Source organism: Paralichthys olivaceus, chromosome 14 (genome assembly GCF_024713975.1).
Source record: "Paralichthys olivaceus isolate ysfri-2021 chromosome 14, ASM2471397v2, whole genome shotgun sequence".
NCBI lineage: Eukaryota > Metazoa > Chordata > Actinopteri > Pleuronectiformes > Paralichthyidae > Paralichthys > Paralichthys olivaceus.
The window spans coordinates 15366426-15386501 of NC_091106.1; the positions used below are offsets into that span (position 1 = coordinate 15366426).

General features: G+C 41.4%; 3 protein-coding genes and 1 non-coding gene across 5 annotated transcripts; 3 read left to right on the forward strand and 1 right to left on the reverse strand.

Moving 5' to 3' along the window:
* The first annotated feature begins 339 nt into the window (after positions 1-339).
* Positions 340-5391, forward strand: polh (polymerase (DNA directed), eta). Its single transcript, XM_020093492.2, has 10 exons — positions 340-1014; positions 1812-1946; positions 2027-2259; positions 2379-2557; positions 2670-2773; positions 2906-3025; positions 3150-3273; positions 3384-3449; positions 3555-3727; positions 3829-5391. The coding sequence occupies exons 1-10, from the start codon at positions 689-691 to the stop codon at positions 4799-4801; spliced, it is 2433 nt and encodes an 810-aa protein (XP_019949051.2). The 5' UTR covers positions 340-688; the 3' UTR covers positions 4802-5391.
* Positions 5392-5485: 94 nt separating this feature from the next.
* On the reverse strand, positions 5486-15235 carry gtpbp2a (GTP binding protein 2a). Its single transcript, XM_020093504.2, has 12 exons — positions 14260-15235; positions 13223-13249; positions 12602-12786; positions 12343-12451; positions 12026-12223; positions 11743-11917; positions 8950-9169; positions 8669-8804; positions 8506-8564; positions 8244-8415; positions 7983-8147; positions 5486-7831 (listed from the first exon to the last, which is right to left on the reverse strand). The coding sequence occupies exons 1-12, from the start codon at positions 14452-14454 to the stop codon at positions 7649-7651; spliced, it is 1824 nt and encodes a 607-aa protein (XP_019949063.1). The 5' UTR covers positions 14455-15235; the 3' UTR covers positions 5486-7648.
* trnal-cag (transfer RNA leucine (anticodon CAG)) lies at positions 10982-11064 on the forward strand. The gene has a single exon. It is a non-coding gene; the product is annotated as a tRNA-Leu (tRNA).
* Positions 15236-16727: 1492 nt separating the features above from the next.
* Positions 16728-18072, forward strand: LOC109632104 (otoraplin). 2 transcript variants are annotated; one of them, XM_069538955.1, is made up of 4 exons: positions 16728-17058; positions 17190-17329; positions 17586-17678; positions 17807-18072. In XM_069538955.1, exons 1-4 carry the CDS (start codon positions 16806-16808, stop codon positions 17828-17830), a joined length of 510 nt encoding a protein of 169 aa, XP_069395056.1. In that variant the 5' UTR covers positions 16728-16805; the 3' UTR covers positions 17831-18072. The 2 variants fall into 2 exon arrangements, with proteins under 2 accessions (XP_069395056.1, XP_019946796.2); XM_020091237.2 differs by having other exon boundaries at positions 16737-17058; positions 17586-17696.
* Positions 18073-20076: the final 2004 nt, after the last annotated feature.

Sequence of the window (20076 nt, forward strand, 5' to 3'; positions counted from 1 at the left end):
AAGTCACAATATTGCCTGAAATTAGCAGCTGCATTAAAATGGTTTTAGTAATTATTTTACAGAACTAAAAATGAAATAAGTATTTCATTATTGACCATACTGTATTTAAATATGTGTTGGCCTGTACATATCAGTATCTGTGTGAATGTTGAAAACTTTTGTTTTGAAGGATAAACCATGTTTTGTTTTATACATTTTACATAAAAAGTCATTTATTAAAAAATGGTTAAACTGTAAAATATTGACTCTGTGCTTTCTTCCTTCCTTTCCTTCCCCCCTTTCTTTCTTTTTCATTCTCTCTCTTCCCTTCCCTCCTTTTTATTTATTTCTTCCTTTCTTTCTCTCTCTCCTCCTACCTTCTTTCTTCCTCCCCTTCTTTTCTATCTCTTTTTTCTGCACTCCCTCCTTTCTTTCTTCCTCCCCTCCCTCCCTTCTTGTTTTCTTTGTCTCTCCCCCCTCCCTCCCTTCTTTCTCCCCCTTTTCTTTCTCTCCCTCCCTTCTTCCTTTCTTTCTCTCTCTTCCCCTCCCTCCTTCCTTCCTTCTCCCTTCCTCTCCTCTCTCCCTTCTTCCTTTCTTTCTCTCTCTTCCCGTCCCTCTTTCTTTCTTTCTTTCTTCTTTAAATAAAGAACGATATACACTTGTTGTGTTTTCTCTTTACCCAGGCTGTGGTGATGATGACCTCACCACAATGTCCGCCAAAAACGTCCGACATTCACGTCGACCTTTGATGACGTCGTCATGTAACTTCGGTCCACTGCGTCAAATACAAAGCGACGGAAACAGAGACTTTGGCGCCCGGTTCAACTCCAGTGAGCCGATCACCCGGGGCCGGGGTTTTTTACGTTTCCCTCCCGCAGAGCGAGCCTCCTCTCCGGTGATGGAGTTTGGCAGAGAGCGGGTGGTGGCGTTAGTGGACATGGACTGTTTCTACGTGCAGGTGGAGCAGAGGCTGGACGCAGCTCTGAGCAACACTCCCTGTGTGGTGGCCCAGTACAAGACGTGGAAAGGAGGCGGGTGAGTTTCAGTTCTTCATGATTCATGCACCTGTTTAACACGAAGCCTCTGAATGTCTTCGTCACTGCTCAGTAAATCCTCACAGCCCCTCAGTATCTGAAGGAAATCAAAGTGGTTTGAAGTTGGTCTGAGAGTAATAAATTACAAGTATCATCAGTACAATCTAAATGAACTCAGGAGCTGAGGCTGGGCAATGTGTTTTAATCAATAGAATATTATAAATAAACTTAACCACATCATTTGTAAAACCTTTAGTCATACAGTTAACATGTATGAAAGTTTTATCTTGATACTTTATTTGTATTATTATTGTCCAGCCCCAACAGTAGCTACAGAAGGAAATATATGACCAGTCAGGAAATAACTGACTAGAGCGTCTGAAAATTCAAGTTCAGTCAGAAAAAGTTATGTAACTTAGAAGTGAAGGAGGGTGATCTCTGGAGTTGGAGACCCTGAAACCTCTGACTTACCCCTGGTCAACGTTTTGACCCCGCAGCATTGCAGTGACACTTTTAGACCTGATAGTAACGTAATGCGTCTTGAGATCCAATCACTCAGACCACGTTCGGATCGCAAAAGCATCCATGAAGTGAGTGACACTACACACCTCACAGGTGACCCTACACTCAGCTTGTGTGGATTCAGTTGCATGAACCATTCAAATCACTGTCTCTGTGTTGGGAACTTACCTGACCCCATCTCCCACAGATAACCCCTTGGATTTACTGTTAACATTGCTTTCCTGATATATAAACTTGAGTTGATGTGGTTCTCAACTAAATACCATCTTCTACTAGCATTATAGCTGTGAGCTACGAGGCCAGGGCCCACGGTGTCACCAAGAACATGTGGGTGGACGATGCAAAGAAACTGTGCCCAGACCTCCAGGTGGCACGTGTGCGTGAGTCTCGCGGCAAGGCAGACCTAACGCAGTAAGTGCTGGTGATGTATAACCTTTGCACCCCCGGGCCTTGTAAATTTATGTTATTTTGATATCTCACTCCTGGTGTAGTTACAGGGAGGCGAGTGTGGAGGTGATTGAGGTTATGTCTCGCTTTGCTGTGATTGAGAGAGCCAGCATCGATGAGGCCTACATGGATCTGACGGCTGCGGTCCAGCAGCGGCTGAAAGACATGGCCAACAAACAGATAGAGCCTCATCTCCTAAGGATGACCTACATCCAGGGGTACCCACAAAGCTCACCTGAACTGCAAGCATCTACAGAGGATTCTGTGTTAGACAAAGGTTGGCTGCAATCAAAACTAACTTTACTCAAATAGTTGTTTCAGTACTGGCCACAGGTAGGTGGTATTCTAATCTCTAGTAGGATGAATCCCTCAATAACAATGGCATATTGTCCTCAGAGGAGCAGAGGTCCAAAGGTCTCCAGCAGTGGCTGGCATCCTTACCTGTCCTCCTGACAGGGGCGCAGAGCTCTGCAGAACTGCAGCTGACTGTGGGGGCGCTCATTGTTGAGGAGATGAGAGCAGCCGTGGAGAAACATACAGGTTTCCGCTGTTCAGCAGGGATATCACACAATAAGGTTGGAAAACATCTTATTGTTTCGTTCCAACATACAGTGTGTATATACTTTAAATGTTTACTTTAAAGAGCGGTAGTCATCTTAGCTATTGTCACATGTTCTATTTCTACAGGTACTGGCCAAACTTGCCTGTGGACTGAACAAACCTAACAGACAAACTGTTCTGCCTTTAGACTCTGTTTCAGAACTTTTCAACTCTTTACCCATCGGCAAGATGTGAGTTCAAAGCATTACTTTGCCAGAAAGTTTTCATCGATCACATATTTTTCAAATATTCTGAAATAAAACAGTAAAGAGATATTTTTTCCTTTCCAAGTGGTGTGTCTTTGCTACATTTCATCCATGCAGTCGTAACCTGGGGGGGAAGCTCGGTGCCTCCATTACAGAAACTCTGGGAATAGAGAACATGGGAGATCTGACTCGCTTCTCGCAGGCCCAGCTGGGGCAGCACTTTGGAGAAAAAACAGGGTGAGATGAGAACAGAACAAGGTCAAAAGTCTCTTGAGGAGACTGGTTAACATGAAATCCGATTTTTCCCCACAAAATATTTGATTAACAAGTGTATTCACAAACAAATGTCTCTATTTTGCAGCCAGTGGTTGTATGACTTGTGTCGGGGGATTGAGTTTGAAGCAGTGAAACCCAGACAGCTTCCCAAGTCCATCGGCTGTAGTAAAAACTTCCCTGGGAAAACATCACTGGCCACGAAAGAGCAAGTACGAATAACTAACATCTGCTTCAGGATCTGGATCTAACTTTTTAGTCCCATTTTGACTGATACTGAAAGTATGTTGTTTTCATGCTGTTATTAATAACCCATGTGAAGGTACAGTACTGGCTTCATCAACTGGCTCTTGAGCTAGAGGAGCGGCTGACCAAGGACAGAGAAGTGGTGAGAAAATTTGTGTTCTATTTCTTCTTCTGGGTTTTCCTGATGTCAGATACAGTAAATGTCTCTTGGTTCTATATTGGTTCTTTTTCTTCTCTCACATTACAGAACGGTCGAGTGTTTAAGCTGCTGACAGTTGGTGTACGTCAGCTCGGGGATAAGAGGCAGAGCAGCTTCTCTCGCTGTTGTGCATTAGTGCGCTACGAAGCAACCAAAATTTCTAGTGACAGCTTTGCCATTATCAAGAGCCTGAACACAGCAGGAAACCACCAGGCGACGTGGTAGTTATAATAATAATAACACAGTTAAATATATTAAGTAACTGGTTAAAGGAATCCTGAATGATTTATCACTCTTTTTTGTTTTGCATCATGTCCTCCAGGGCTCCACCTCTCACCCTGCTACACCTTTCTGCAAGCAAATTCAGTGACGCTTCATCAGCAGGGGGGATAGCTGGTTTCCTTTCCGGTGATGTCACTTCGACCCAGAGCCTCTTCTCTACTGCTCAGTCCTCCACCCAGCCGACCTCTGAACTGAAAAATAACTCGCCATGCAGACAACCTGCCACCATTCAGTCCTTCTTTCAAAAGGCGACTGAGAAACAAAGACTGAAGGTGATGAAAGAAGAAGATGAGGAGGATGAAGTTGGAGTCTCCAAAGGAATTCTCCCATGTTCCTCCTCCTCTCACAAAACATCTGGAACTGGTAGTCAGTTGGAGACAGATGCCAGTATCACAGTTTCATCCGTTTCAATTTCACCTAACTCTAAAAATGGTTCTTCAAGCCCCCATCCTGGAATTTCCTCTTTCTTCCACAAAAAGAATCTTGAAAGAAGCTTACAGGCCTCAGCACCAGTGCTGAGCAGCACTGAAGCAGAAGTCGGACCCGGCAGTGTCAATAAAAGAGAGGAATTGGAAGACACTGTGGCTGTTTTGTCAGGCCTGCAGGAAAGAAATAGCTCAGAGTTTACGTTCCACCAGACACCATGTGAAGAGTTCAAGGATGAACTGGACACTGGTCCAGGGGGAAATCCCCATCCTCCCAGTGTGGCCAGAGAGGACCTCTTGAACTGTGAACGCTGTGGCCAGGATGTGTTGGTCTGGGAAATGCCTGAACACAATGACTATCACTTTGCCCTGGACCTCCAGAATTCACTTTCTTCTTCATCTGCTGGTTCAGCATCAGTCTCTGCCTCCTCTTCCTCTGCATCTTCTCTCAGGGTGGCAGCAGCAGGCACGACCCAGTCCGCCCGGGGCAAGACAAAAACCAGGGGCCAGTCAGGACCACAACCAAAAAGACCCCGCTCTCAGGGTGGAAGTACGACCACTCTGGATTCTTTTTTTAAGAGGAACTGAACATGTATTGTAGAAAAAACTTTTTAAAATAAAAATAGATGGTAATAAGCTTAACCCTATAAGAATGTGTACAAATCAAAGTGTTTATTTACTTCATTTCATGTTTTCATGTATATTGCCAACCTGAGTATATTTAGGATTCTTGTAGTATTCTGACATACCAACAGAGGCCACTAGTCAGTAAATTACTGTACTCAAGAGATAAATGTTTGTAAGAGTGTATATTTTAATAGATTTAAATGCAAATGGTGCTGGCCTGCACTCAGGGATCCAAACACAAATAAGTAAAAATGTCAGTGTTTGTGGTTGTCAGGGGACACCATAGTTAATCAGTTAAACATTAACACATACAAATTGCAAATGGAAACTTATAAGAGGAAATGTTTTTTTTTTTTTATATTCTTATCAGTAGGTTGCACCATTCAGTGCCTTGTCATCCTGTTTTGGTTCTTCTTTGCTAAAACTGTTCTGCTCAAGTGTTGAAAGACAGTTTATTGACTAGTTTACTCTTGCATTGTCTTGCATAAGCTAGGGAGCAGATGAGGAGGAGCCCAACCAGGAAAAAGAAATAAAGTTTTTTTTAAACTCAATTTTGTGGAGTGAGAGATGCCTCTGACTTGTGAGTCAATAGACAAAACACTGGATGTGTGACATGACGGAGTTGTTTTAAGGCAACAAAACAGATAGAGACAATACAAGTTTTATTCATGTACATCATGACACACAAATTGGATCTGTACATAAATATTGCATTTCACCCATATAATGATCAAAACATTACACTTGAATTCAGAAGGAAAACAGGTTTTAAATGATTCTAAGAGTGAAACTGTTGGTGTGATTAAGAAGAATGCAACAGTGAAAAAAGTACAGAATTGTAAAATTGAGAACTACTAGAAATCTATAAAACACTTCTCAGCTGCTTTAAAACAAACTTGAACACCTGATATAACTCTTCATAAAGGCTCAAAAGTATTTTGGTTCAAATGCATTATAAGTTTCTTTGAGTACACACAAACATGTGCATAACAACTATGTGGGTGCAACAAGACAGGGCACACAGATCAGTTGTCTATCATCAATATCAGTGGGACTACGACCTGTGTATAAATCACATCAACATGCAATGTAACAGATGTTAAGGCCAACAGCCTCGAACAGAGGTCGTCTTCGACACAAAAGGTGTTTCTGGTACTAGCACCAACTTCAGTAGATGTTTTTGTTAACAAAGTTGTAAAAGTTTGGGGTGTAATGGAAGGCCACTCAAATGGTAGCATCAGGCACTGTGTTAAACCCCTTAAGAGTCAGTGACATCAGTAACTAAAGTGGAGAGACGATATCTCGTACCTCCAATAGAATTGCTGTTAATTAAAGCTGCATCAGTAGGCAGCTTCACGTATCTAATGCATAATCAGGCTCAGCTCTTTGGGATACACCCCCCTTCACCTACACACTCTCACACACACACACACACATACACACAACAAGTCAGCAACAGAATCGTTCGCTGGAGTACTTGAGTGAGAGTGGAATGCAGTCTTATATCGACACTGACCTGAGTAACTAAAGCACTTTAAAACATGGGCAGCGAGATCCTCATCATCGCACTGCACCATCGTGAGGCATTACTTGTGAATATAAAAACACACAATTGTCACAGAAAAATGATAGTAAGGATGTGATTGCCACTGTGAATATGCTTGGCAGGTTGAGAATACAAATACTAACTCTGCATACCTCGCAGTGTTACCTCTGTAGCTTCATAAAGTGCCTTTGTCAGTAATATAGCTTGAAGTGAGATGGTTAATCTTATATACGACTGACAAGATGTGCATCTCACTGCTTTTACAACTATCTCACATTACATGATTAGCAGTTATTATGAAAAAGATGTGTTTATACAAACAAAGAGACAGTCAGTCACTACGCTGGTCACACAGAGAAGCTGTGAGGCGATGACAAAAATGACACTGGTGATACAACTTACACCTTAAGGTTCAGTGTGTTGACTTTAGTGGCCTTTAGTGCTGAGGGTGCAGATTGCAACTAACTGACTGCCCCTAACTTGTAGCAAAACATACGGTGGCCTTACGTAAAAAAATTAAAGTGTGAAAGTCAGGGTTTGTTTTGTCCATTTTGAGCTACCGCAGCAACATGGCCGACTCAGTGGAAGAGGGACCACTCCTGATGTAGACATTAAGGGGGTCATTCTAAGGTTACAAAATCAACAATTCCCAATTTAAGGTGATTATACACTAATTAAAACGAAACAAATCATTTTAAAATTATGTTATTGTGAAGCCAACACACTGGACCTTTAATGTCCAAGCATTTCATACATGAAACTACCAAGTTTGTAAATGATTATCTGCCGCATATCAAAACTGGCATTTAGGTTTCAGTGCAAGTGTGTGCGCATCATTTTTGAAGTATGTTAGTTAGTGTAAACTGTGGAGGCAGCACTTCAGCATTGGTTTGAGAAAGCATTTCCTAGTTGCCACTCATCAATCTGTGCATCGCAACTACGTGTTCTTGACACTCGTTATCACTTTGGTAGATGTTCCTGTGAACGTGTTGTAGAGGTGGCTGAGGTGTTTCTTCTTGTCAGTGCTATGAAAAGCAACACTCTTTAATCCCCAACAATAGGAAGCACACTGAAACATCAGCAGTATTTTAAAAGGCTGAAGAGGACAAATGAGGATGATAGTAGTGACAAGGCTTTGGTGAAGGGTGATAAAACAACAAAGAACAAGGCAAAGAGGCCTTTGGAAAAAGTAGGAGCTGGGGTTGTAAAGCACCTTGTTTTGGAGTGGGACGGTATTTTCTGTTTCGGTTGTCTGAAAAGGTTCAGGCCTCCTCATCCTCACTATGGGATCGCCGGTACTGGCTGATGGACTGCAACTTTGTGACGTGGCCGATTCCCTTCGTCAAGCCCTCTCTGAAGAGCACCTTGGCTCCCACCTTCAGATATTCAGGGTGCTTGATGAACTTGAAGCGAACCACTGCCTTTTCTCCTGTCCTCAGCTCTTCCTGTAACAAAAGATGTATCAAAAGAATACAATTAATTTAAGAATAGTCAGACATAATCTCGTTAAAGTAGAACACTGGGATATAACAAATGCAGGCTTTGGATGCAGAGGACAATTTTCGGGACCAGTTGCGACTCAGTGGGTGAACTAACCTTGCCATACACGGCTTCCACAGTGGCGGTCTGTCTCACATTGCCAATGTGCACAGTCACCTGGAAGCCCTTGTGGAAGGTCTTGGCATGGAAGAGCAGCACAATCTCAGCCTCAAACATCCAGCAGATGGTTGGATTCATCTCAGGACTCAATATCACCATGCCCTGCACATGCATAAACATGTTCTTTGCTTATAATGACTTGAATAATATTAAAAAAATACATATGCAAATGTTTCTTTCTGCCACTCTGTGTCTGACCTTGCGTAAAAGTGACCGGTCGAAGTCACAGAGGGCAAGAGTGGCAGCCTGGCCGGCCCTGAGTACCCTGCATGCCGAGCGGTTCCTCTGTATGCTCCCGATGCTCAACTCCTGGAACTGGCCAGAGTCAGTGGGCCCGACTATAAGATGATCTCCCTCACGGCAAATACCACTGCACAGTCAAAGAGAATAGTGAGGCCTGGCTTAACAACAAAAACAAGCTGAATGGAAGATCAGGAAGAGAGCTTTTCAACATACTGACCTGTACAGAGTACCTCCCACCACAGTCCCCACCTCTGGCACTGTGTAGATCTCATCCACCTGTAACAGCATGTACATTTCTTTCAAGCATATGGTGCAAAGTTCTTATACATTTATTCGGAATGGGGAGGAGTGTGTACATGTCAGCTTCATCTCAGACCTACCTGAAACTCAGTTAGCTGTTGCATAAGCTCCTCCTGCTCCTTGCTGTTGCTGAGGGGAGGTATGATGTTGAAAAAGACCTTTAGCAAGTCTAGACTCTCTCCAGACACACTGGACAAGGTGAAGATGGGTGTGATGCTGCCAGGGAAAACACAAGCATGTAATCAGCATGCACGGACGTCACTGGCTACTTCCTCCCTTCTCTTAATTACTTATTCAAAAACACCAAATTTAAATCAGGTTCATACAGACATTCAGATATGTATATAGAGTTATTTCATACTTGCGGAACTGGGCGAACTGTTGTGCTGCTGTGACGGCGTCATCAGTACTGCCTACAAGCATGGGCACCTTGTTGCAGCCCGGCTGCTTCAAGACACGCTCCAGCTGCCGCACTGTGCGCTCCACGGTGGTTCGCGAGCACAGGTCCACCTTACTGATGACAATGAAGATGGGCACCTTCAGGGCCATAGCAAGCCCGAGATGCTCCCTTGTTGTTCCAGCTGGAAAAGGGTGACAGGGAGAGGATACAGGAAATAGGTCATGCCACATCAGCTAGAGTTTGTCTTGCACTGATTTCCATGACCACAAAAGCTTTCACGTGCAATGTTTAATTGATGCATTCAATATGATGCTCTTATTGAGAGCAAGTTGCATCAAATGAGCAGGAAGCGATTGAGTCACTTGCTTAAAAATTGCAGAAAACACAGTACCCTATGGGCATGATTAAGGTAGGACTTCATATGAGAACTATGATATCTACTATGACACAGAGTCTGAGGAAGATAAAGGAAACATTTACAGTTAGGACTGTTGCGACTTAAGATAACATATCTTATTTAAGGGTCAAGAATCTATGTGAGCAAACTGATTAGACCAGGTTGATTTTACCATGACGTCTGATTGATATGGCAGCAGGGAAAGTAGATAGGATTGCAGGGCAGAAATATTCAACCATATACAATAATTATGTCACCAATGCTTCGGGTGTCAGGAACATTGAATAAGACTTTCCAAACCACGCGATCGCCCAAAGAGGCAGCAGCGTCTTACATGCCATGTTTCTTTGGCACGTGAAAAAAATGATATATGCTTTACATATTTATACATACACACGTGTATATTAGATTATCTCTCAGTTTGTAAATAGGTCTCAACACTAATGAGTTCAAGGGCAGTGACCATACAGTCTACAGTACTGACCCATAACACACATTTAAAGGTTGACAGACTCAAAATACCCTGGCCGCTCGTCAGCTGAGCTACAAGGTGTTTTGCTACTTGTGTTATTTTCAGTTCATCCAAGGTAATGGTGCATAATTAAAATAAACTTTCCTCATCTTACGTAAAAGGTGATTGAAGAGAAAATTATAAAATGATACAAGATGATTACCCGCCCTCTGGGTTTTTGGATCGTCACAACCTGAGACATGGCCTTTGCCTTACACAGATCCATTACGCTGCTTCATAATTAAAGCTAGCTCTTGGGTTGCAGACACTATGCCCCCCTTTCTGTCTGTAGCATTGCTGAAGTGATCCTCATTCTTGACCCCATTTAACCAGTGTGCCCTCTTTCAAAGCAGACATGCACACAAACACAGCAATGCCTGCAGTACAACAAGCAGAAAAATTGAAATTGCATACGCACTGAAAGAATATTAAGATACAAAAATGTGGAGGTTGTGCATTATCTACAGATTTCTAGGATTACTCCGAAATGATGTGGTCTTTAAACCCTATTTCAGTTCTCCCATAACTTCCTAAGAGTTTTGTTTTAATTTAATATCAATGTCCTTTTGATGCCCAAATAAAGTGATTACAGATGTTATGACTTATATTTCCTTGTAAATTATTCAGCTACTTTTAGTGGTGAGGAAAGAAATCCAATTGTACAAAAATAACAAATGCACGTTACATCTGTTTGTAGTGACACACACACACACACATATATATATATATTTAACCATAGATTTACAGTAGTTGCTTTTAGTTCCCGTAATAACTACAGCAATGTTGTGAACTGAACTACTAAGTAACTAGCCCCCTTCTCAGTTTCCAAAAGAAAGCCAAACTAAATATTTCTTAATAAAGCAGTATTATCTACATTCATTGCATTCAAAGCAACGCAAAAACAAATATGCCTCTCAGGGGGTGAAAGGGAGTGCCCCTCCCCCCACTTCCACATGTCAGGATGGACGAGCGGTCTAAGGCGCTGCGTTCAGGTCGCAGTCTCCATTCATTGCATTCAAAGCGACGCAAAAACAAATATGCCTCTCAGGGGCTGAAACGGAGTGCCCCTGCCCCCACTTCCACATGTCAGGATGGCCGAGCGGTCTAAGGCGCTGCGTTCAGGTCGCAGTCTCCTCTGGAGGCGTGGGTTCGAATCCCACTTCTGACAACAGCGTTTTATAATACCAAATAACCAGCAAGCAACATCAACAGTGTTCCTACTGAACGGCACTGACATTCCCCCAGTTTGATAACTCAGCTTTCTGAACTCAGTCTTCACTGTTATCATAAAAGTTCTGAATGCACATTGTGCACTAATACAAATCTATTAGTAAAGCAAGCTGTCCTAATATAATGCCTGAATGTTTTTTTTAAAGATCTTAAATGTATCAGAAAAATACTGTTTTTGTGTTGTGAAGAATTAAAGCACAGAGATACCTCTAGTGGGTCAGAGGACTCTGACATAAATGGAAGGTATTTGAGATATTTTAGTACTAGGAGGGATAAAGTGGCTGGTAGGAAGGGTGGCCAATTACATAAGCTCAGATATCACATGTCTGCAAAGTGCCCAGCCAGACTTGGTAAAGTCCACTACTACAGAAGGGAGGTGTGGTGTACACAAATACAGGCTCGCTGTCAGACTGGCCCTGCAAGTGTCTGTTACCAACCGGCCCCCTTGTGACAGATCCATTTAGCTAACTTGGCTTTTCTGAATAGTCAGGTCAGTGAAGTGATAAAATGCCTGCGGAGAGACACAATTGCATTTTCACTGACTTACAATGATGCATAGATTCTTGAAGTAATAAATAAAATTAGCATGGAATTCAATGGATCAATTAATACTCACCAATGCCATTATTTGCGCTCACAACAAGCATAGCAAAGTCTGGACAGTAGCTGGTGAGGCCAAAAATTGTGGTTTTCAGGTACTTGTGGTGACCAGCCAGATCAATGAATGTGATCATTTTAGAGGCACTCTCACAAATCTCCTCCGCTGTCCTAGATTCACTGTAATTCACAACCTGGGAGAAGAAGTAATAACATCTGAAGCATCATCTCCATTATTTTATTATTCCAAAATAAAAACTCATCACACATCAGTCATTGTTTGGTGTTGAATTTTTTCTTACCTCTCCTTTACTGTTAAAACCCAGGATCTCAAAGCTGATGCTTGAAGTCCGTCCAGTCTGGATCTCATGAAGATGTCTGAAGAGGTTGAGCCTCGCTCTTCCCCGTCCGTTGTCCAGCTCACCCTGTGTCAACACACCCAACAGAGTGGACTTGCCCGAGTCCACGTTACCCAGCACAGCTACCCGCAAGTCCAAGAACTGGAGAACACCAAGGAAAAAAATTGAGAGAATAAGAGAATAACAAAAACAGATCAGCAGCAAAAGAACATAAAAATATCATTCAAACACAAAAAAGCCTTTAGAGTAGGCTCACTGACCTGCTGGTCATCTGGCACCTTGCGAATGAGAACTTCCGCAATCTTATGAGGAACATCAGTGTCATAGTCCACCTCTTGCTCTCGGAGGACCGTGATGTCAGCTCCAACTCTGTCAGAAATAAAGTGTGGTATTTGAATTATGTCAATTTCCACTTGACAGGGACCAACATATATTTTTTGTCAAGTTTCTTCACCTTTAGCTCTAGATGGGTTAAAGGGAAGCGTTAAAATAATTCCCTCTTGAACTGGATTAACTTACTTCTCTGCCAGCAGATGGAGGGTCTTCAGTGATGCTCTCATGTCTTCCTCTGATAGCCCCACCAGCATGCCATTATCCTCAACACCTATTTGATAGATAGCTTCGCCTCGACCCTCCTGCAGTCGCCATTTCATTTGTGTTGCCAAGTGCTCAAAGCGGTATTGTGTTGGGTTGACCAGCTTCAGCTAGACAAGGGAAAGACTTTAGTCATCAGTGCTTGAGTAATATTTTAACATGGTGAAATGGGTCTAGTCAATGGTTAAATAGCTAAGGTGCAAATAACTAGCATTTTAAAGGATTACTGAAGAACTGAGAGAGTAAAATATTTAAAAAAATAGACTATGTCGATGTGGTGAGGGAAGCAGCTGTCAGGATACTAAAAATGCTCTCGCTAATCCACCAGGGTGTTGGATTTCCATGGTAGATCACCTCACACCACACCCATATATTATGACATAATACCTACATATTGCTGGAACCTTATTGTAATAATAATTTGATGTATTATGACGATAACATCCACACCCTTGTCACGAAGAAGCTGTTCATTGTTGGAATGCTTAATGAAGCTGTTAGCTCCCTATGAGGGAAACCAAAATGTATTTTGAACACAACGCTTACCTTGTACTCTATGTTTCCCTCTTCAGCCTGAGACAGAGAGACAGAGAGAAGCAAAGAGAGATGACACAGAGACAACAGATGTCAGGCTGCAGAGAAGTCAGACAACAGGCTATTGATTTGCTAAAGGACACAAAGAAAGGCAATCTGTGTGAATGAGCGGTCCACTCACTGCTGTGAATAGGTAGTGACTGAGAGCTACACAAAGTGGTATCTGCTTAGACAGACCTAATACACAGCTACTTCATGTGTTATAAGCAAAAAAAGCACATCAGTATACATTCAAAGTTAACTAATCGATACCTTAAGTGGTGGGAACAGCTCAAATATAAGCGAACAGTAGAGTGCACGTCATCAGTGATCAGCTGTGACAAGTCCTGGAATATGTCCAGACTTGCCCATAAACACTGAGTCAATGATCGTGGTGTTTAATGAGATCTCAATATATTCAACTTTATCTGCAAAAACCTCAATTACTATTTCAAACACAATTAAATTCTGAAACCAAGTGCTTTTATTGAGCTTCAGGTTAAGTTGGGTTAACTTTAGGTGACTTCAGGTCAAAACAAAGCCTTTAGTTTCGTTTCACTGAAAAAACAATGATCACATTTGCGAAAGACTGACTCTGAGTAACAGGGCTTGTTTAGGTCAATTTGACTGAAGCTACATGTCAGTCAACCGAGTGAACACCCTCCCCCCGCTACGTATTTACAAACACAGCTGTTACCCTCCTGCTAGCTTGTAAAACACTGGCAGCTCACTTAGCTTAGCGCTTTTAAACCCACCGCTAATCTATGCAGGCTAATGTAGTGGTGCTAATGTTAGCCGAATATAACCAAACCCATCCATTTCCATTGGGTTACGTGTCATTGTGAGTTCACAGGGACTCGGGTAGTGAACTCACAGGAAACCGGGTGAAACAGTTATTAGTTACACGTCCCACTATAAAAAAAAAACACTAGCTCGTATTGTTGTTAGCTTGTTGCGGCTAAAGGTTGGAGAGCAGCAGCGGGTCACTGGTGCTCGGTGGTCCGTCTTACCTCTGGAGGTAGGTACGGGGTGTTGTTGCTCGGTTTGAAGTTGCGGTGGTATCGAGCCTTTGACTTCTTGTTCTTTGAGGGTTTTTTGGAGGATACGCCGTGGCCGTTCCCGGACTTGGCGTTGGAGGCGACAGCTGAGGTCCCGGATCCGAGTCCATTCCCCGAGCCAAATAAGTCCGATACCCGCGCATCCATCGGCTACCCTGGGACCTAACTTGTCAGCCTGACCACTACCTGGATAAATATGGCGCTATAGAGTTCAAATAACCCCCCAGTTAGACATACAGCTGCCCGCCGTGGGATCGCTTACACCCTCCGGATTTAAAAAACAAAGCACCGGTCGTCCTCCAACTCTTCAAACCGAACAACAACAACAACGTCCGGGACGATCGCTTTGAGTTTTCAGTGTATACACGTCACTGCCCTGCACAGCTGAAAGGTACGCTTGATTTTCACAAACAAGTGAGCACCAGCGAGCGGTACTCTCTCTGTGTGAAGAGTGTGGAGGCGTAAACACCGCCCGCCGTAGCCGAGCTGGGTGAACACATCCAGACACGCGCAGAGTTTTGCGGCGCTTTGCATCAGACGAACGAGGAAATAAAGACTTAGTTATAAAAAACACATTTTAGAAAACTCGATGTTTACATGAGATGATGAAACAAGAGCTAAACTCATGTAATACACTTTTCCTATAAGTTTAACTGCATAGATTTAGTCAATTTGAATAAGTTTCAATAATAACTGATAACACATCAGCAGTTTTTTAATGTTTTTATTTTCTGTTGCCAGTGTTTACTCAAGTTCTTTCTCTTTCTCTTTCACATATTTTTCTATATTTCTATTGCTAATATTTCTTACACTTAAAGGTCCAGTGTGTAAGATTTAGGTGAAAGGGAACTATTGGCATGTAGAATAATCTTCATGATGTTTTCACTAGTGTGTTCCATCTAAATTGTGTTAATTGTAGTTTTCTTTACCCCAGAAAAGGCCCTTTATATTCAACTACTTTATATTTACACCGAGTGTTTTTTACATTAGTCCAGACTGGACAAACTAAACACCTTTTGAATTTTTATGACAACTGAAGGTTTCCACAGTTTCTTTTTCATGTTTGGAAGGAGAGAGTGAGGTGAGCGGTGTTCAGCTGCATGAAACGTCAACACTAGATATCTCAAAATTCTACACACTGTACCTTTAAGCATCGTATGTTACTTATTTCTTCCAGATGTCTATTTTGACTGTTGCTGCTGTAATACTGTAAGTTTCCACATTGTAGGACTAATAAAAGATTATCCTATTTTATCTTATGGTATCTTTTTTACACCCTTAAAGGCTAAAAGTAAAACCCTTTAATTTATCTTTGTTGTTGTTTTCTAAATGGATTTCCCGTAATAATCAAATAACTTATAAATGAATATTCCTGATCATATATTTTTTTTCACCTGGTTATGAAACAACCAGAGATTCTTGCCTGGTGCAATCTCCTGCAACTTCATAACCACAGCAATGGGACAATGGTGCCACCAAGTGTTTGGTTTAAACTATGACTTTGTTTGCTTGGAAGGTTGTGTTGCAAAATAGTTATAATTCAGGGTTTAGAATATATTGGCCGTCACAGTTTGAAAGTGTGTCTCACTCCTGCAGTCTTTTTCACCATTTCCTTATTATGAAGGGTAAAAGTGTTGAATGTGGCATCGACTGGTTCTGCTTTGTTGAAAATATTTTGTTTCTCTTTAATTTGCAAGACTTTGCAAGTATCACTTCCTAACTTAATTTAGCTACACTGCATTTGCTCCTGCTGTTCTTTATATAGCATTATTGCATCGTCTATATTTATTGAAGCCCAAGCTTATTTATTTTTACATTGAATTGCAACTTTATTTTTAGCAAATTACAGTTTCTCCATAAAAAATAGTTTGATACATGTTCATGTGACTTGAGGATCAGGAGGGGTGTTACCTAATTTCCTTGTCTGTTGTTTGTACAGATGCAAATGACTGTTGATGGCTGAGAATTTATTGTCAAATAGATGATGTTGTCTAAACTCAATCACTTCACACAAGGTTCACTAACAAAATTACAGCAACAGCTATCAAACAATACGATCACACTCATCAACATTTATTTCCATCTGTAGACAAAAGACAATGAATTTAGGCAATGCCCGAAGGGACATTTTTTCAATATACAATGTGAACAACTGCACATGAATTATATTTAATGCACAGACCATAGATTTTACCTCTAGTTACATAAAACATTAAAAGTTACTTCTTCTCTCTGATTAAAAATGTGACACTACAATAAAAAGACCTGCTGATAGAACACCATTTTTTATTTCCACACATTAATCTACTGCATCTAACGGAGCTCACTCAGATGCACACATGGAATGTGACTGTGTGTCCCTGCAGAGAGACTGAGGTTTGAGTAGTTAAAAACACAAAAAAGAAAAAGGTCGGCCAACTCCCCAGTGGGGAAATAAGTAGTTCCAGAAAGAGTGTGGCGTTTCTGAAACTCAACACTGATTGGTCAGGCGACCTCTGATGCAGGGGCTCAGCCCATCCAGTCCTGGCTGGGAGAAGTGTTTGGAGACTTTTATAGCCTTAAGTCCCTTCAACCATCCACATTCACATCTGTACGCACACACAAAACACTCCCTTAGTTGTGCTGTTTTGGTCAGCATGAACTATTCATTGGTGATTCTGCTCTGTGTGGGACTATTGCACCAGACTGTAAGGGCCGTCGTTATGGATAAATTAGCCGACGACAAGATCTGCGGAGATGCAGAATGCTCATGTAAGTCAGAAGATGAAACAGAAGTGTGACATCACATGTACAGTCTGTCCTGAAATCTGTTACGTGTTAAAATGCATGTTCCTTTGATCTATGTATTTCCACTTCCTCTTTTGTTTTCTATCCTTCACCAGATGTTCTCTCTATGGCCACAGCCCTGGACGACTTCATAGCTCCTGACTGCAGATTCATCAACATCAAGAAGGGTCAGATGGTGTATGTGTATTCTAAACTCGTGCCAGAGGAGGGCGCTGGAGTCTTCTGGTCTGGAAGTGTACGTGCATATTTGTTATGTACCACTGTAGCAGTGCAAACATCCACTTTAAGACACAGAGGATGTGCAGCAGCTTTAGGACAGACGGGTGTGACCTTTCAAGAATGTGTGACAAGAGCAACAATGAATTTGGTTAAATATTTAATTGAATCTGAGCAAACATTTAATTAATGTTTTAGGAAGGAAGCTGAAATGCACAGAGCATATTTAATGTGATGTTAATTTGTCAGAGAGGCCATGTTGTTTTCACTGGCAGGTTTACGGTGAGCGGTACGTGGACCAGATGGGCATCGTCGGATACTTCCCTGCAACCATGGTGAAGGAGACACACAAGTTTACAGAGGTCACAGTTAAGATGCCCACAACTGTGCGTGCTCCTGTCTACTTTATAGGAATATATCTGAGATCCACAGTATTATTTTCTGAAGTAAATTGATGTGGTTGACATATATCTAATCTAACTTCTTCTTCTTTCAGGGCATGGACTTTTACTGTGTTTAAGACTTGACAGATTGAAGCGTAGACTGCACACACCGGAAAACAGTTCTTCTCGTCAATGTGCCATTACATTCTGTGGTGTTGTCTGTCTCCAGCTGGAGTGAAAACCTGGACACTTTCCACACCTCATTGTCCACAGTCTGACCTCTGCTGTTCAGTGAGCTCTTCTGTCTCTTCTTGCTTTGTCTGTTCAGGAGACTTTGCTCAATAAACCTTGTTTGTCGATAATGTTTATTATTTGAAAAGATATGAATCTGTATTGTTTTGCTTATTTTACTTTTTACGATTAAGAGTTGATATTATCAAATTCAATTGGTGATTCCGATGTCAAGGTTTCACGATGCTGTTAAAGACATTTTTTGTCATGCAAAAATCCATTTGCATCACACATAGTGAATTAGGATTCATTCTATTAAGGCAGGGAAAAACGTTCTCATTTTGAAAAGAAATGCATTATTCAAAATAATTATATTTTTGCTTATTTATAACCACATTTAGTCATGTCACCTTTTAAACACAGCATATTTCTTTCATTATGTATTTTGTAGCCAATTATTGTGCCAATTGCTCTTTTATAACACAACCAACCAACCAATCATTATGAACTAACTGTGATAAATATGAAATGGGCCGTTGATGCAAATAAGATGCTGCCTTGCTGTGGTGATATAATGTGCAACAACAACATGATTAACCTAAGACTGATAAATACAACCCAGGAACTCTGGTGACTACATAATCAATCATAAACAGTATAATTATTGGCCACTATTTCCTAAATATTCATCAAAGTAAAATGACAACAGTTCACAAAACACACATCTTATAAAGTGTTTTATTCTGTGATTATGCTTTGCCCATTTTCTTTATGGGACAGCAACTAATTGAATGTCACTAATTTCTCTTTTATTTCCTTTTAGATCGATACACCTGCAGTTTTGTTGAAAGCTCTATAAGCTGTTTCATGTTGCTTTCAAATATATCAATGTATTCCAGGCCGTCTTAAAAGCTCACAGAAGTCATTCATCAGTGTACTTTGAACTTTGAAGCTTCGGCTTTAATTAGAATAAAGCTACTTCATGTCTAAGGTTTTTTCAATTAAGTGTCGTTACATATGCTACCAATAAGTTCAGAACTTTAGTCCAAGTCTAATATGATTTGAGATTATTTCCTCCTCATGGAGAATTTGTCCATCTGTCTACTCACACACACGCAGTTTCCAAAGCACTGCTATGATTAAATATGACGTATTTGTCATAGTTAAGACTCTTTCCACAGAATGATTTTTAATCTCTTTTTATTTCGATTAGTTTGAATAATCAGTAGAATCTTCTTTATGCATCGCAGCACTCACCCAGTGGTGAATATAACATCTCAATCAAATGTTCGCCGTTTGTAATCGTGCATTATCAAACCCAAAGATTTTTCATTTCGATAAAGGAAGACTGGGAGATCTGGATCTCCCATTGCATTTGTCTGACATTTCAGTAGGTCTCTTACATGACCGCTGCATGCATTGATTTGTTAGGCCACTACAATCATGTCATTTTCGTTAGATTGTTTCTATCTGACCTGCAGGCGTTCTGAGAAAGGCAGGCTTACGAGTTTTCGGAAATAGGGTTGTCACAAATTACGATCAATCCCTCGTTCCCCTTCTCACCTCAGATCAATACAAACATGTGTCAGATGTGGACACAAACTGTCTCTCAGGAAAAATACACCTGGGGTATCTCTGAAAGAGGAGAGGAGGGGATTAGAAGACTATCATCATTTTATTATTATTACAAATTCAGAAAAAATCTCTGTGTGAGTTCACATTGGATAAATGAATTTGCCATCATTACACAGTATGTGTACAGATGAAATGAATCCACTAATACTTGTCTCAGAGAGGTGAAAAGCTCAGCACCTTTTTATCTGATCACCAGTTACAGTTACATGTGTATTTACAAAATGAAAAAACATCACAAATCTAAATGAAAAAGTCTAAAGTCAATCTTCCATCAGACAGCTGTAGCTTTGGGGTGTTACCATGGGGACAGGCCGGGATACTGTGACAGATGAGATTGATGTGCATCGTGCATGTTTGTGTGTGTGTTTCCTCTTGCTTAAAGGAGCAGCTGCCAAATGCAGGCTACAGTAAATACGTTTTTTTTCCCATCCGGTGTCACACCCACACCTCAACACCCGGCAACACAGAACCCCGTGCAGCTGGGAAATCAACAGCTTCAGGTCTGGTTAGCATCTGA